At 37.9% G+C, this 17,133-nt stretch overlaps 1 protein-coding gene across 3 annotated transcripts; it reads left to right on the plus strand.

The window, feature by feature from the left end:
• Positions 1–1,249: 1,249 nt before the first annotated feature.
• LOC140883746 (PLASMODESMATA CALLOSE-BINDING PROTEIN 2-like) lies at positions 1,250–3,549 on the plus strand. Of its 3 annotated transcripts, XM_073290331.1 has the most exons (5): positions 1,250–1,346; positions 1,450–1,554; positions 1,774–2,010; positions 2,093–2,132; positions 2,939–3,549. In XM_073290331.1, exons 2-5 carry the CDS (start codon positions 1,500–1,502, stop codon positions 3,204–3,206), a joined length of 600 nt encoding a protein of 199 aa, XP_073146432.1. In that variant the 5' UTR covers positions 1,250–1,346; positions 1,450–1,499; the 3' UTR covers positions 3,207–3,549. The 3 variants fall into 3 exon arrangements, with proteins under 3 accessions (XP_073146432.1, XP_073146433.1, XP_073146430.1); XM_073290332.1 differs by lacking the exon at positions 1,250–1,346 and having other exon boundaries at positions 1,365–1,554; positions 1,774–2,023; positions 2,109–2,132; XM_073290329.1 differs by lacking the exon at positions 1,250–1,346 and having other exon boundaries at positions 1,365–1,554.
• Positions 3,550–17,133: the final 13,584 nt, after the last annotated feature.

The raw sequence follows: 17,133 nt of genomic DNA on the forward strand, positions 1-17,133 counted from the left end.
AAACAAACCAATTTCCATAAAATTTGACATGCCACATTTATTTGTTTTTTAAAATTAGAAAAACAAGAAAAAGGACAAAATATAAATCAATGCCACATTATTTTTTTAGAAAAAAATTTCATGTCTACATTATCATTATCATGTAATCACATTTAGGGTGTATTCGTTCTAGATATTTAACCACCTCCTTGCTTGACTTTCTTTTCTGCACTTCTTCTTTTATGTTGTGTTTGTTTCTCGCATTGCGTCTTTCTCTTTTAGTTTTTTTTATTTTTTATTTAATAAAAAATAATAACCGTCTAGCCATCTAGGAAGAAGATTAGGCGGGCAACCCCTAGAGGCATAGCCTAGCAATAAAGCGAGGCGATGGGTAACCGCCTACCGCCTAACCTAGGCGTCGTCTTTTAGAACACTGAGTGTGATCATATATCTGCATAATAATCTTACCATTAGTAATGTGATGCACGTATATGTATTAAATATATTTTAATTATTGATATCACTATTAAATATAACTTTTAGCATGCATGAAAATTTTAGGAGTCGGATTATTCAAGGGGCATGATAAAAAGTTCTCACAACAACATGGTGGTGATATAATAATATGAGACAATATTTAGGATGGACAATATCAAAGAAAGTAGTAGCTGGTAATATCGCATAAACATTAAAAAATTCAGAATCATTTATATTTTATATTTAAAATACAATTAGCTCATGTCATTTAATATGAAAAACATAGATGATATATATTTTTTCGATCTGTATAAATAAATGATTTGTATTTTAACAAACATATGTTGTAATTAATCTACTTGTCGAGTAACTAAGTTTTGCGTTGCCAATCAATGCAAAAGAGACAATCATAGTGAGCCACTGAGCCAGCCAATAGTGACACCTCACCAAGAAATTTATGGCAGTGCAAAAGCAAAACCTTTTGTGGCCACATTATCTTCACATGCTCACTTCTTAGCAAACTTCAATAGTTTTATTTTACACGGTTAAAATGATTTTCCTATTACTATGCGTATCAATATCACAAGAAACTCAAAATATTTCAAAGATCTCAACTTTATAAGTTTTTAAAAAAAAGGAATGATGCTAATGGTAAACTTTTTAAATAACATGTTTAAACCTATGCGGCTGGATTTATATATATCCAAGAGGGTTATTATAGGATATATATCCCATATTAATCACAAATGAAATTTGTTTTGTAAATAAAATTAAAGAGGAGCATGTTGGATTTGGTAGATTTTTGAGACAACCAAGGAGCCGTCAGTAGGACGTGTCACGCCGCTGGTTATCATGCCTATATAGTATAAATCACCACTCCCTTTCCAGAGGTACACATATACATAACCCCTTGTATCTAGAATTCTCGATTCCACCATCCCAAGCTTTTTTACCCTTTCTTTTTCACTCCATTTCCCTTTTTGTTTTTCTCAGCAAGGTGCAGTAGCCATTTTGGTTCAGAAAGCTCCTCTTTGGAAGCAATCATGGCAGTTTTTGTAATGGGTTTGCTGCTTCTGTTAGCCATGGTAGGCTATTCAGGTAAAGTACTGTTCTTGACCTTTGGTTTCTTTGATTTTTTCTCAAGCATTTCGTCTCTTTTATTGTTGAATTTAAGGGTTCCTAAAAATGAAATCTTTCTGGTTGTTCTTCGTTTCTTTACCCTTTTTCTTTCTGCTGGCCATCGCAAGACTGGGACTTTGATGGAACCCTCTTACCGGCACATGTTTTATTGTTAAAGGAGGGCTATTAATTGTGCAGATGCTGCTTATTGCCTTTGTAGCAGTGGGGGTGATAGTGCATTTCAGAAGAACATCGACTATGCTTGTGGAGCTGGAGCTGATTGTTCAGCAATCACTCAAAATGGGGCTTGTTTTAACCCAAATACCGTGAGAGACCACTGCAACTATGCTGTGAATAGTTACTACCAGAAAAAGGGACAAATTTCGGGGAGCTGTGATTTTGCTGGCACTGCCACTGTCTCTCAAACCGCCCCTAGTATGTATCTTTTGTACTTTAATAAGTGAAAATATCAACTACTTTACCTTAATTGTTGTCTTGTTAACTGTGTAATTTTCAGGTGTAGCTTCTTCTAGCTGTGTGTATCCATCCAGTTCGAGGTTGGGATTTCTCTCTCTCAAATAATCATGGATTCACGTCATATTTAGATCTTGCAACTCTTGACTCGTAATTGAAGTACAGAGTTTTAATTTCTTATAGTAATACTTATTCTTGGTTATCGATATCATGTTACTTGCATCTGGGAGAGTGTTTTTTAATTGATCTGTGGAAGGTCCATTGAAGGAGATGGGTGGAAATAGAGTGAAGAATAGCTTAAGTTCTCACAAAGTTTTCCTCTCTGCAAAATCTTACAATTGAAAGCTTAATTGATGAAGGTGGTGACTAAATTTTTGCGCATGTTATCGAGTTAAAGTTAAAACAAATTGAAACAATTGTGGGATAAAACTCATAGATATAGATATAAATTCGTGATACGGTCTCAAATACTTGCTCAAACAAACAAGAGACTTACTCAAATAGGCAAGTGAACGTCATGACAACGGAGACCAACTATACTATACAAGGCAGAAGTTAGATTTTGCAGGATAGTAATGGTTGGTGGATCCAATTCCACACCAGATTATCTTTAATTCCCAGGAAGGCCCAAAGATATCAAATTAGTTAAGTGAGTTGTCTTGATGGGGATGTGTAAATGCCATTAGTCTTGGTTTTGTGACACCTTTTTGCAACTGAACCTCCCTGTTCGTGCATACTGGCTTGATCCTTGTGGTTATAGTTATATTTACATTCTTTTTTCTTGTCTCAAAAGTACACAAAATTTGCTATCAGAGTTGTTTTAAATGTTATGAGTAGTTTCTTTGAATGAGTCTTTGCTCTTGACCCTGAATGATTCAATTAATTACAGCGGAGGCAGCACAACACCAACGACCAACCCGACTTTCGGAGGAACACCAACGACCAACCCAACTTTCGGAGGAACACCGAACTCGAGTACCAGCGGTAACACAACAGGTGCAATGCCAGGCTCAACTTTTACTTCTGGATTTGGTCTTGCACCCGCAGGAACTGGATTTGGCAACCCTGATGGTAGCTCGGCACTGTCACCCCATGTCACTACTATCTTTAATCTTTTGTCTTTCGTCTTCGCTCTTTTATTCTGCCCAAGAATCTAAGGGAAGACAAGTTACGAAAACCCGATGCCACACGTTGCTTGAATGGACGGTAGTATGGGTTGCACAAAGAGGTATTTGGTTTGGTTTGAGGATTGTTGGGGAAGATTTTGCTTTCATCTCTGGTAGGGCAAGGAGAAAAGTAGAGGAATTTGGTTCCATTTTTCTTGAGTGGAGACGTGGTACTAATATCTGCTCTCTTTTATTGTACAAATTTTCCACGTACATCCAATCCTGGTAGGGAGGCAGTGCGGTATTTTCAATGTGGACTATTTTGTGTCTAATATCATGTATATCAGTATATGTGAATTTTATTACAGTTAATGGCCGCTTCGATGCCAAATAGTAGGGGTTTTTTATATTTTTAATGTAAAAAAAAAAATTAATTTCAAAAATAACATGAGATAATTACATAATTAATGTAAAACGTCACTGTAAATGGCGGACGCTTGCGGACGCTCAATTATTATAATCAAGCGTTCGTCACCCAGGCAGTGTGGCGGACGCTACCTGCATGGCATATAAATTAATATATATATATATATTTGAATATAATATATTTTTATATCGTGTATATATATGTGTATATATATACGATATATATCTATAAATATAGTTATATTTTTATAGAATAAAAATTATTTTGGTCCATGAACAATTGATAAAATATCAAATTGATACATGAACTATTGAAAATGGTTTAATTGATATAGGATCAAACTCAAAAGTTAATTTTACCCTTTACTTAAATTACTTTTAAATTGAATATTGTTATTAAATTGATTAATTGAACTATTAACATATTTTTATCTTTTAAATTATTATATTAATTACAATTGTAAATATAAATTCATATTTATTAATTACTATACTATAAAAAAATATTATATATAATTATACGAAAAAGTATTTAACGTAAAATTTATAGATTATAAATGAAAGACACACACATATATATAATTTTTAATTTGATTAATATAAAGAATAATATTATAACATAGATAAATATAAAAATATATATCTTTTATTATATATTATTAATATATATTATTTTTAAATATATAATTTATCAATTGTTATATATGTGTGTATGTACATGTTTGAATTAATTAATATTTATAATGTTTCGTACAATAAGTACGATCTATTTTTTATAATATAAATTTAAATAAATATAAATTTATGTTTATAATTGTATTAATAAAATAATTTTTAAAAATAAATTGTGTATCTATTTTAATTTATAAAAAATATTAGACTTTTTAAAATAATGTAAAGACTTTAAAATAATGTGTGTGCAGGGTAAAATTGACTTTATAAGTTGCTTATGTATCAATTAAATCATTTCCAATAGTTCATAAATATACGTTATATTTATATATAATATTTAAAAAACCAATATATATATATATATATATATATATTATATATCACTATTTTTTATTATCATATTATTAGACTACATGATTTCATATTGTAAGGTTATTTTTTTGATCAATTATGATAACTAATTTTGTTAGGATGACAACAAATTTAGGGCTAGAAGATTTCAGTGTTCTATATTTACAATCAACACATATTTCGTTAACAGTTTTTCCAGAAAATGTTGGGTTTTTTTTTTATTTTTAATGTAAAAAAAAATTAATTTCAAAAATACCGTATTCCCATCTACCCTATTAATAAATATAATCCGCCTGGCATCCAAGTTCCAACCATCCACCCACTCAACTTTATCTTTTTATTACTAAATTTGATTGGATAGAATAAATAATAACATATTTTTAAATGTCAACACACGAATATATTAAATTTAAATCGATAAATAAATATAAATCAAATTCCAAAAACAACAAAATATATCACGACTGTTCATGACAACTACATTTATACAGATTACCACCGGTTCCACAAGCAGGTGGTCTACGAACATCAACAGTTTTTTCACTCCTCTCTTGTTGCTTCACTCCATCTAAAATGGAACGTGTGTGTCTCACGTCGCCATCGTGCAACAAGAGCAGTAATCAAATGATTATCATACATTCGAGACTCACACTACAAAACACCACATATCCTCATGTAATGTAAATATATTATCATACGACTGTGCAAACCATTTTCATTATATAAATCCCAAATCAAATTATCTGATTGTTTAACTATAATTATCTTATCAACATTTTCTGTAGAAAATGTTGACGAAATATGTGTTGCTTGTAAATATAGAACACTCAGATCTTCTGGCCCTAGATTTGTTGTCATCTTGACAAAATTAGTTATCACAATTGATAAAAAAATAACCTAACAATATGAAATCACATAGTCTAATAATATGATAATAAAAAATAGTGATATTTAAATAAATAAATATATATATATCTTGGGTTTTTTTTTTAAATATTCTACATAAATATAAGATATATAAAAATATAAATATATTTATAGATATATATCGTATATATATACACGTATATATGTACACGATATACAAATATATATATCGTATATATAAATATATTATATACAAATATATATATATATACGTATTTATATACTATATATATATATATATATAAATATATTTACATGAAATGCCATGTAAGCACCGTCCGCCACACCGTCACGCGGTGTGGCGGACGCTGCCTACATGGCCCCGTCCGTCACCCAGAGTGGCGGACGCTTGATTATAATAATCGAGCGTCCGTCATTTACAGTGGTGTTTTACATTATTTGTGTAATTATTTCCGTTTCACATTATTTTTGAAATTAATTTTTTTTTTATATTAAAAATATAAAAAACCCGTAGGTTTTTATGCCATAAAGTTAGGTATGAACTTAAAAAAATAAGGAAAAAGTTATCTACAAATTTTGGTGATGAGTGGAATGAACAGTTCTTTCTTCTCGAGAATGAAAATAGAACCGACATATCGAAGCTCGACCTGTCTCACACGGTGTAGTGACCCTGCATGGAATCACCTACTAACTGGCAACTAATAGCATGCATTAAATTTAATACAGCAAAATACTTAAACAGAGTAAATCGTGCGGAAACATAATCTATAATTTACATATCATCTTAGTAAAACAAGTTCAGGATTAATATTGTAGTGATACAACCATATCGAAGAACTTAAAAGTAAACATTATACAGCTAAGCAAATCCTGCTGTATAAAGTCCCTGACAGGCTCCGGCTCTCTAGTCCTGCCTCGAACTACCAGCTCCGTCCATCCTGCGACCTGCCCCATGGAATAGGGTGTCCAAGATAACAACTAGGACGTGAGCGCTAACGCCCAGTACATAAATATGAGTAAACATATGTATATGATGCATGCAACATGATGACTGGTAAATGGTCATCTGAAAAGTCATGCTCAGTACCGGCGCCACATGAGTGCTGCCACCGCACGGATCAATCTCTGGGTGCAACCACACTCGTCTAGTACACCAGAGTAGTCAGACATACATGTCCCCACCGTCGCGGTACTCTCAGTGATAGACTATCGAGTATAGAGCTGAGCGGCTCTATAATCAGGTATAACAAGGTATAGGCTCAACGTGTATATGCATATGACATATGAATATGGAAAACGGTAAATCATATATCATGCCATATAATAATGCCAAATAAATGCAACATATAAACATGTATACTCGCTGGCAATCTCAGTCAATGTGTACGTACCTCTAGGTTAGTTCAAGTATAGTAGATCCTAGGTTCCAAGCCTATATTTAAAAGTTCACCGTATCACTATACAAGTTCTATAAGCCTTAACTAAGCTAATAAGTACTCCCAAAACTTAAATAGATTCCCGGACCATACCTTCGTCCGTAGATAGCCTGTAACGCTCCGATTTTATCTTAATTGACTTTATTTGAGATAATCGGAGATTCCAGAGTTCAAGAGCCGACTTGATTTTGATCAGGGTCCTTTTTGCAAATTTCGAATTTTTCAGGGACTAAAATGCAATTTTGGACTTAAATAGATATTTAAACAAGTGTTGGCCTTCCTCTTCACTTCACCTTCTTCCCTACACGCCTCCTCCCCCATTGAAGACTCCCCAACGTGAGTTCAAGCTTCCAGATTTCTCCCCGAGCTCGATCCGTCCGTTGGAATTTATTTCTGAAGGCAGATTAGCGATCACGGCTGCGAGAGCTTCGTTCTACCGTAAGTATTTCTCCGATCAGATACGTTTTGTTTTTGGGATGTCGTTAGAATCGATTGAGTTGTTACTATGTTGTTCTTGGCAGAGTTCTGATCGTTTATTATCTGTCGGTTTCGAAATAGAGCGTCGTTCGGATTTGTTATGATTTTTGAAGGGATTTTCGAATGTTGAGTTTTTATGATTTGTTGGAATTGGATTGTTATGGTTGAATGTTGATTGATAAGAGTTGTTTGGATTGATATTTTGTTGTCTGCGTTTCCGGTTTGATCAGAATACAGCCGTTATGCCGCCGGTTTGAGTTTTGGATTATCAATCGGTTTGTAGTGTTTGAGCCAAGTCTTCGATTGAGTTGTATTTTGATCTCGAGCCTTTATTACTTCTTTTGACAGATTCGTTTGAAGGCCGTTGAGTTGCGAGATTTCAAGAGTTGTATCGCTTTGAAGATTGTAGCCGGTATAGTATCGATTTCTTATTATCGCTTGAGGAAGTTTGATTGAATCTTGATTGAGGAATTGTTGTTGTTTCCAGGTTGGAGCATCGACGTTTGAAAGAGGTATAAGATGACTTAGACTGGAATGGAACGTGTGACTCGAATCTGACTTGATTCGAGTGTTTCGAGGAATCACATACTTGCATGTTATTTGCTTTTACTCGAATTTAGTTGATTGAGTTATGTTTGCATTGTATTCATCTTGAGCTAAGAATCCTTGATTTTATCGGGCTTCACGACCCTTTTTATGTTAGATGTTTTGGGGGCTATATTGTGAGTTGCCTGGGTGTAGCCGTTTCACCTAGTGCTAGCATACACCTTATAGTCGCACCAAAGTCTAGAGGATGGAGATACGTAGCACCACCTCGATCGGGAGAGTCGGTGAGTTGTTTACGTGATCTCATCCTCGGGATCCCCAAAAGCAAAAGCAGCAATTTCTTGATTATCCGGACTTGATAATCCCACATTTAAAGACATGCATTGCATTATGCAATTGAATTAGTTTTGAGATGATTTTTGGAATTGTTTGTCTTGTATATATGTATCATGTTTTGATATATTATTTGATATGCATGCTTGTCTTTTTTACTGGAATTGTATTCTCACCGGATTATCCGGCTGTTGTCTTTGTTTGTATGTGTACTTGGCAATAGGTGGGGCAGGACCGAGTCAGAGTAGACCTGGTTAGCGTCAAGAGCAAGAGATAGAAGTGAGACTCGTTTAGAAGTCGAATCAGCATGTCAATCTAGTTTATGTTTTGCGAACATGTTTTGTCATTCGAACTTCTCGTTTTGTATTGTAAGCAAGAATCGATGTAGGTACTACCGAATCGGATGTTTTTCTTCCCTAAACTTTTCTTGTATTGTTATTGGCTTTTCAGATACTTTAAATGCAAGTGTTTAGGTTTGGTTGGATTTATTTTCGATGCCTTGGATTTTTGGGAGAGAGGACGGCGCGGGCGCGCGGATATTGGCACGGGCACACTGGTTTTGGCGAGGCGAGAGCGCGGGCGCGGGCGCGGGCGCGCGATCATTTTCCTTTTTTTAAAAAAAAAATTATTGTGATCGCTTCGATTCTTGGTTTCTTGTATGTTTAATTGTTGTTTACTCTGAGAATATTGGTTTAGAAACGAGGTCTCAAATTAAGTGGTATCAGAGAGATAAGATTCTTGGACTGAATTTAGAAGTGAGCGGGGTAGATCGAGTCCGCATGAATTGAATTCTCGCATGTGATTGATTTATTTAAATTGATTTGTTTAAATACCATGCGAGCATGCTTTATTAATTGAGAATTATTTGAATTACATGACTATGTGATTTAATTTATAAAGCATGAATTATTTGAGATATGAACTGTAATTCACCTGTATCCGGAATTTTGAGAGATTGCAAGGACATCGAATTGCAGCGATTGAGATATCTTGTGTCCTAACCTTTGATTATCAGATGGGTCCTCGACGAGTTATTAACAGGAACCCACCGCCAGTTACTCCACCGAATGAGCAAGCTAGTACCGAAACTGTTCAGATGGATGCTACGGCGACGCCGATGGAAACCTTGCTGAAGAGGTTCCAGTCGTTTAATCCACCGTTGTTGTTGGGTACAGAGAATCCAGTTGACAGTGAGAGCTGGTTGGATGACATTGATCAGTTGTTCGATTCCCTTGATTACTCCGACGACCGCCGAACTAGGTTAGTCATTCATCAGCTTCGTGGTGTGGCTAAGAACTGGTGGATCACGACGAAGAGGTCCTTGGAGAACCGAGGTACAACTATTAACTAGAATCTGTTTAAGTCTGAGTTTTATAAACGGTTTTTCCCAGTTTCGTACCGAAAGGACAAGGGAGCCAAATTTTCAAATCTAAGACAAGGAAATTTGAATATTGAGGAGTATGTGGCCAAGTTTGATAGTTTGCTGAGATTTGCACCGCACATTGCCGACAACGAAGAAGCAAAAGCTGATCAGTTCATTAATGGTTTGAACCCGGATATCTTCACGTTGGTAAACACTGCTAGGCCAGATAATTTTGCGGATGCCATGAATCACGCAAAAGGAGCTGAAGCAGGTTTGTGGAGACAGAGAGGAAATCAGTTTGCGCCTCAGCAGCAGCAAGGACAATTTCAGGCACAATCTTCTCAATATCAGAACCAACCGTTCCATTACCAGAATCAATCCTTTTAGTTTCAGAACCAACCACCGAGTTCTGAGGGTGGTAGCAGTAGAGATAATAGGAAGGATTACTATCCCCCGAAGGGGAAGCAGTTTAAGAAGCACGGAACAAGTTCTTCGAGCTCTAGTGGCTCGAGGCAGCATGGATTGGGACAGAGTTCGGGTCAGTCAGGCATGTCTTGTGCCAACTGCGGAGGTTGTCACTCCAGTGATCAATGTAGAGGTATTTTTGGAAGCTGCTATATCTGTAACCAGGCGGGGCACTTTTCCAGAGCGTGTCCTCAGCGTGTCCCTGAGCAAGCTCAGAGTGGAAGTTTTTCGAGACAGACAGCTCAGCCTCAGCAACAAGCTCCTACTGTCCATTATTTTCAACCTCAGCAGCAGAATAGACAGGAAGGTAATCAGTATGCAAGCCAGCCTCCCAGACAGCAGGCACGAGTCTTTGCTTTGTCTGAGGACCCGCAGACTCAGGCTGCACCCGATAATGACAGATCAGGTAACGTTTGATTTTGGTTTTCTATTCTTACTGGACTGTTAGATACTGGCGAGTTAATTGCCTTCTTATTGAAGAATCTGTTTAACGTTTATCGTGCCTTTAAAATTTTGTTGAATCGTTCGAATTGACGAATACTCCAGTAGTTTTGTTAATCTTTTTATTAACCGGATCTTTCAGAAGAATTAGTTGAGACTAGGAATTCTTATCGTTGATTTCTTATCTTTTGGAATGAGAATTGTGCTGATCTTTCAGAGTTTTGAGAATCGTATAGCAGATATTAGTACCAAGCAGTTGTTTGTTATTCTTCAATGTCGGAATTCTTTTGGATTGAATGGTCTTCTTCGATTGTTTGAGTTAATGATGGAATTTGTGCCGATCAGCGCTCTCTTCTTATCGATATTTTGGGATGTATTCTTATTCAGAGGAATCGCGCTATAGTCTGGACATCGAGACAGCTGAAGACGCTCGAGACTCAATGTCTGAATCTGGACTTCGAGCTCGCAGCGATCTTATTGATTTGGGGATCTGTTATCTATTTTTCTTATGAAGAGATTTCCGTGATCTTTTCTATGATTTGGGAGTTGGATTAATTGTTTTCACAGTTGGAGCTGATTTGGAGGCAGAAAAGAGGATTAGATTGTTTGAGATTTCTAACTGCGAATCTTTATCTGAGGAATTGTATGCAGCAACTGATGTTTTGAGCTGTTCTTATTTTATCTACTATCTAACTTCGATTGACCGATTGTTGGAATCGGCTACCATTTTCTGTACAGAATGACTTTCAGTCAAGACTAGAGGATTGATATCTTGTCAGAGGTCGTCAGATGTCATGTTTTTGCCGAAGTCTGTCAGTTTAGTCAGAGATCCTCGATGCACTCGTTCTTTCGGCAAAAACTTTGATGATATTTGTTGTCTGATTTCAACTCTTTCAATTCAATATCCTCAGAACGACGGACAGCCAGATCAGACGAGTCGAACTAAGATGCACGTTTTGAGTTGGAACCAGAGACGATTGGATTGTGACTGAGCAGATGAGGATTATGCTGACGAGAATGAGTCGACTTTTGATTGGCGAACTTGAAGGAGTAATTGAGAGACACAGTTCGAGTTAGAACCGTGTTTGATTTCGAGGACGAAATCTTTTCTAAGAGGGGGGAGAATTGTAACGTGTAACACCCGGTATTTTTAAATACGTAAATTCGCATGCATAATTAGGAAATTTATTTATTTAAAATTTTAGATTTATGGGTTAAATAATTATGTGAAATTATTTGTGCATGTTTTAAGTTATTTTTAAGCATTTAACCCATAATTAGTGATTTTCACGATTTATGGAAATTAATTGTTTTTGATCGCGTAGACGGGACCGTGGACGGACGAGATGACAACTTTCTATCCAATTTATTTCATGAGCATTTTTAGAGCCCAAAAATATTATTTTGAGTTTTATTTCCTCAATATTTTTAGTATTTAATTTTATATAATTTTAGGAGTCCGTTTTTATTCAAAATAAGCCAAAATAATGACTTTTTAGTATTTTTCAAATTCCCTTAATTATATATTTCGGAATTTATGATTTAGTATCAGATTTAAATCTTTTAAGTGGAGTTTTAAATTATATATTTTGGTATATTAATTAAGTAAATTATGTAGTGTAATTATATTTAAAATTTTTAATCCTAAAACTACCCAACCCTACGCCCAAACTCTCCATCAGCCGCCTCACCCCCATCTCCATCATCTTCTTCGTCGATCCAACAGCCAAGGAAGACTCCATAGCCACGTTTTTGAAGGTCCAAAGCAAGTTGTCATCGTCCCGTCGTTCCGGATTCGTTCTACACGCTCCTATCTCGTCCTTTAACGGTGCAAGGCATGATTCCTTTTTTTTTTTTCGTGCAATAACCGAGTATATGCGGGTGTGTGCGTGTGCATCAGTCCTCTTCAAAAATTTTCAGAAAAACGAGATGGGTTAAGGTTTTATGCGTTTGTTCTTGTGATTCTTGATCATACTCACGTTTTTCCTTAGCCACGGTCCATGCGACTGCTGGTCAGGGTCCCTAGGTCGAGAGGGGGTGGTCTGGACTCGAGTGGCTCGAGTGGTTCGAGCCAAACGAGCCCAGGAAGTAAGCTAGGCTCGATCGGGTTCTTGGACGCGCAGACTAGGGTTTCGGGAAGGGCCTTCGGCCTCGGCGGTTTGGGCTGCATGGGGCTGAGGGCTGGTGCAGGTTAGGTCCGCCCAGACGTGGGCTACGTCTGGGCGGCGGCGCTCCGGCCAGGGGCGGCCGGAGCAAGCCGGCAGCAGCCTGGGAACGGCTGCTGCTCACGGCCGCAGCAGAACGTGAATGGGGGGCGACGGGTTCTAGGGTTCCAAGTGGGTTTCGGGTCGGGTTAGTGGTTTGGGTCAAGTCCGTGGGTCATGGGTTAAGTTAGTTGGGTCGGGGTCCGGGTTAAGTTAATTGGGCTCGGGTATTTTTAATTTTAAGTTAATTATTAAATTTAAGTGTTTTATTGGGCTAATTAGATTAATTAAATTAATGGGCTACATTTAAGTTTGTTAATGGGCTTTAATTAATTAAGTGGGCTTAGAATAATTAATTATTGGGCTTAAGTATGTTAATGGGTCAGTCTCAGTGTTAGTGGGCCAGAATTTAAGAAAATGGGCCTGAGTGTTAGGGCCAGCAGTTCAGTACAAACCATGAGAAATTGCATGTGTCCTAAATATATATTTAATTATTTTATGCATGAATGTTATTTTAGTATTTATATGTTAGTATAAAAATTAAATTAAATATATATTAAGGACACACATTTTATTTAAGTACATGCATTCATGAAATAATTTTTATGCATGATTTAATGTTTAAGGTTGAGCAAAGGAAAATAATTTTATGTTGGAAGTTGAAGTAGTGTGACAATTTAAGGGGGATTCGTCCCCATATGTGAACTATTGAAGGGCAGTTTACTGCCAATTTAAGAGGTGATTCGTCACCGCCACGTACGTTGGTTTCCACGCTGATCAGTATTTAATGTATGATTTAAGGTTACACTATGGATACAACCATGCGATGTTAGAAAATACTTTGCTCAACAATGTTTGTGTATTATGTATGATTATGATATTTAAGTTAATTTAAGTTATGTTATGACATGATATTTTTTTAAGCATGCTCATTCATGTATATGTTATGTATTAGTATTAAAGTGATTTAAATTATTTTAAACCCTTGTTATGTTAGCATGTTGGGCCTCTAGGCTCACTACACTGGTATGGTGTAGGTGAGTACGTAGAGGAGGATGTGGTATCCACCGGCGGCGAGGACATATGAGCGGACATGCAGTGACCCCGTGACCGTGATAGTCGTCTGAGTCTTTATGCATGTTTTGAATATTTTAGCATGTTAAACATTTATTTATTTATTTTCAGTGGTTGACAGTGTGGAATATTTTATTTAAATATTTTCAGTGCATGCAAATTTTATTTATTTTTGCTTATGTCAGTATTTTATTAAATGTTTGACTCAGATATTTAATTTATTAAAGGTTGCATTTTTATTTAGTTTATTTATTTCTAAATCTATTTATTCTGTGCATATATGTATAGGCATGTATGTACATATCTTTACTTAGTAAGTATAAAAAAAAAAAAATTTCCGCATATTTATTTTTATTAGAGAGTTAGGGTCGTTTCAGTTGGTATCAGAGCACGGTCCTTGGAGGGGTCATTACTGCTATGCGAGCTCAGAAATCCACGCTACCGGTCTGTAAGTTTTAAATGTTTATAGCATGATTTACTTTTAAGAATTTAAGTTAGCATTAATGTTAAAACACTTAGTTATGCACGGCGATTTACGTAAAGAAATATGTGGTGGTGCAGAATGCCTCCCAGACCGATGAACAGACGTGGGGAATCTACACCTCCACCTCCACCTCCGCAGAACCCACTTGCAGCATTGGAGCAGGCCAATGCTACTTTGATGGCCGGGGTTACTGCTCTGTTAGAGCAGCAGGCTTCACGTCCTAGAATGTCCATGAGGAGGACGTAGCTGAGCGGTTCAGAAGAAGGGGCCGAAGGAGTTCATTGGTACCACCGATCCTTTGGTGGCTGAGGGGTGGATTCGTTTTTTGGAGTCCATCTTTGCATATATGGGGATCACAGATGCCGATAGGATGAACTGTGCGACGTATATGTTGAGGGGAGACGCAGCTCTTTGGTGGGAGGGTGCTGCCAGGGGAGTACACCTTCCTACACTGTCTTGGGCGGAGTTTAGGCGTATCTTCTACGCCAAGTATTTCATGGAGGATGTGAGGAGTCGCATGATCCGGGAGTTTATGAGTCTCCGGCAGGGGGACAGGTCAGTGGTTGAGTATGTGAGCCAGTTCGAGAGGGGCTGTCATTTTGTGCCTCTGATTTCAGACAGTCCACCGGAGAAGATGAGGCAGTTTGTGGAGGGACTGAGAGCGGATATCAAGCACGACGTATGTATGATGGACGCCGCTACATATGAGGCGGCAGTTAGTAGAGCACTGAGGTCAGAGGAGGGTAGGAGAGAGATACAACGAGAGCAGCAGGTGAAGAGACAGATTCAGTCTGGGTATCAGCGACCATCTTCGCAGCCTCCTGCGAAGAAACAGTTTACTGGGCCGTCTAAGGGCCCGAATCCGCAGCAGAGACCACAGCAGCAGAGGCCACAGCAGTTGAGGGGCGGGGCCCCTAATGCTATAGGTTTTCCTACTTGCCCGAAGTGTCAGAAGATGCATTCGGGACCTTGTCTGTTGGGAGCAGGAGTTTGTTTCCACTGTAAAGAGCCAGGGCATCAGATAGCTAACTGCCCGAGGAAGAAGAACACCGCTGGTAGAGTGTTCGTCATGCAGGCAGAGGAGGCAGATCCAGACACCTCCTTGATCACTGGTATATCTTACCTCTAGTATTTTATAATTTCTTCCTTTGGTTAAGAATTTCGTTTTCTGTGGAATTGTTGTTATTTGGATTATCTATTTTCATGTTAGAATAAGAAGCATGTTTTACTTGTGATTAGAATTAAGGGTTTTAGCGACTCTTTGGGGAAAGTTTAGTAGTGGTATGAAATTGTTGGGATTCTTCTGCGTGCAGGGAGAATTCTAGTTGGAGGCAACTCCACGTTTGCGTTGCTAGATTCAGGAGCTACGCATTCGTTTATCTCCCTGGAGTTTATCAGACGGATAGGCATCACACCCGAGATTGTTGACAGTGGTTATGATGTCACTATGCCGTCAGGACAGATTATTTCTACCTCTAGTGTCATTCGAGAACTGGAGTTGGAGCTTCAGGGGCACTCCATTCACGCAGATGTGGTGGTTTTGCCATTGAGTGGATTTGATTTGATATTGGGTGTGGACTGGTTGACAGTCAATGGAGCTTCGATTGATTTTCGTCGAAGGACAGTGTCAGTGAAACCGCCGGGAGGCGACCCGTTTACTTTTCATGCATCTCAGAGCAGTGATATTCCTCAGGTGATATCTCTTATTCAGGAGAGGAAGTTGTTGAAACGGGGTTGCCAAGGTTTTCTAGCAAGTATTGTCACAGCCACGGAATCACCTAGCAGATCATTATCAAAGATAGAGGTGGTTCGTGACTTTCCGGACGTCTTCCCGAAGGATGTTGCAGGAATTCCACCAGTGAGAGATGTGGAGTTCAGCATCGACTTAGTGCCAGACACCGTGCCTATCTCTAAGGCACCATACAGACTTGCTCCTACCGAGATGAAAGAGTTGAAGGAGCAGATACATGAATTATTAGAGAAAGGCTTTGTTCGTCCTAGCTTTTCTCCATGGGGAGCTCCAGTGTTATTTGTGAAGAAGAAGGATGGCAGTATGAGACTGTGCATCGATTATCGAGAGCTCAATAGGGTCACAGTGAAGAATAAGTACCCACTGCCGAGGATAGAGGACTTATTTGATCAGTTGCAGGGAGCTTCGGTGTTCTCCAAGATCGACCTGCGATCTGGTTACCATCAGCTGCGAGTTAGAGAGGCAGATGTGTCCAAGACTGTTTTCCGGACACGTTATGGGCATTACGAGTTCTTAGTGATGCCATTTGGGATGACCAATGCTCCAGCGGTTTTCATGGATCTCATGAACCGGGTATTTCAGCCGTATCTTGATCAGTTCATCATAGTCTTCATTGATGATATCTTGATCTACTCTAGGAGCGTTGAGGAGCATAGGCAGCATCTACAGACAGCCTTGCAGACTTTGAGGGAGCATCGTTTGTATGCCAAGTTCAGCAAGTGCGAGTTTTGGCTCGAGCAGGTGGCATTTCTTAGCCACATTATTTCGAGAGATGGGATTGCAGTGGATCAGTCGAAGGTTGAGGCAGTGCAAAAATGGGGTATTCCGAAGAATGCTTCAGAGATTCGCAGTTTCTTAGGTTTGGCAGGATAATATAGGAAGTTCATCAAGGGTTTTTCCTCTATTGCAGTACCCTTGACTTCCTTAACCAAGAAGAACGCGAAGTTTATTTGGAGTTCAGACTGTCAGAGGAGCTTCGATCAGCTGAAGGAAGCACTCACTACTGCACCTGTTTTAGCGATGACAGTACCACACGAGGAGTTAGTGGTGTACACCGACGCGTCTAAG

Source organism: Henckelia pumila, chromosome 2, assembly GCF_033568475.1.
Source record: "Henckelia pumila isolate YLH828 chromosome 2, ASM3356847v2, whole genome shotgun sequence".
In the NCBI taxonomy this organism is placed as follows: Eukaryota; Viridiplantae; Streptophyta; class Magnoliopsida; order Lamiales; family Gesneriaceae; genus Henckelia; species Henckelia pumila.

Coding starts and splice junctions, on each gene's coding strand:
- LOC140883746 (XM_073290331.1), top strand. CDS start 1,500: ATGGCAGTTTTTGTAATGGGTTTGCTGCTTCTGTTAGCCATGGTAGGC. Junction 2,011..2,092: donor TGTCTCTCAAACCGCCCCTA/GTATGTATCTTT, acceptor TGTAATTTTCAG/GTGTAGCTTCTTCTAGCTGT. Junction 2,133..2,938: donor GTGTATCCATCCAGTTCGAG/GTTGGGATTTCT, acceptor AATTAATTACAG/CGGAGGCAGCACAACACCAA.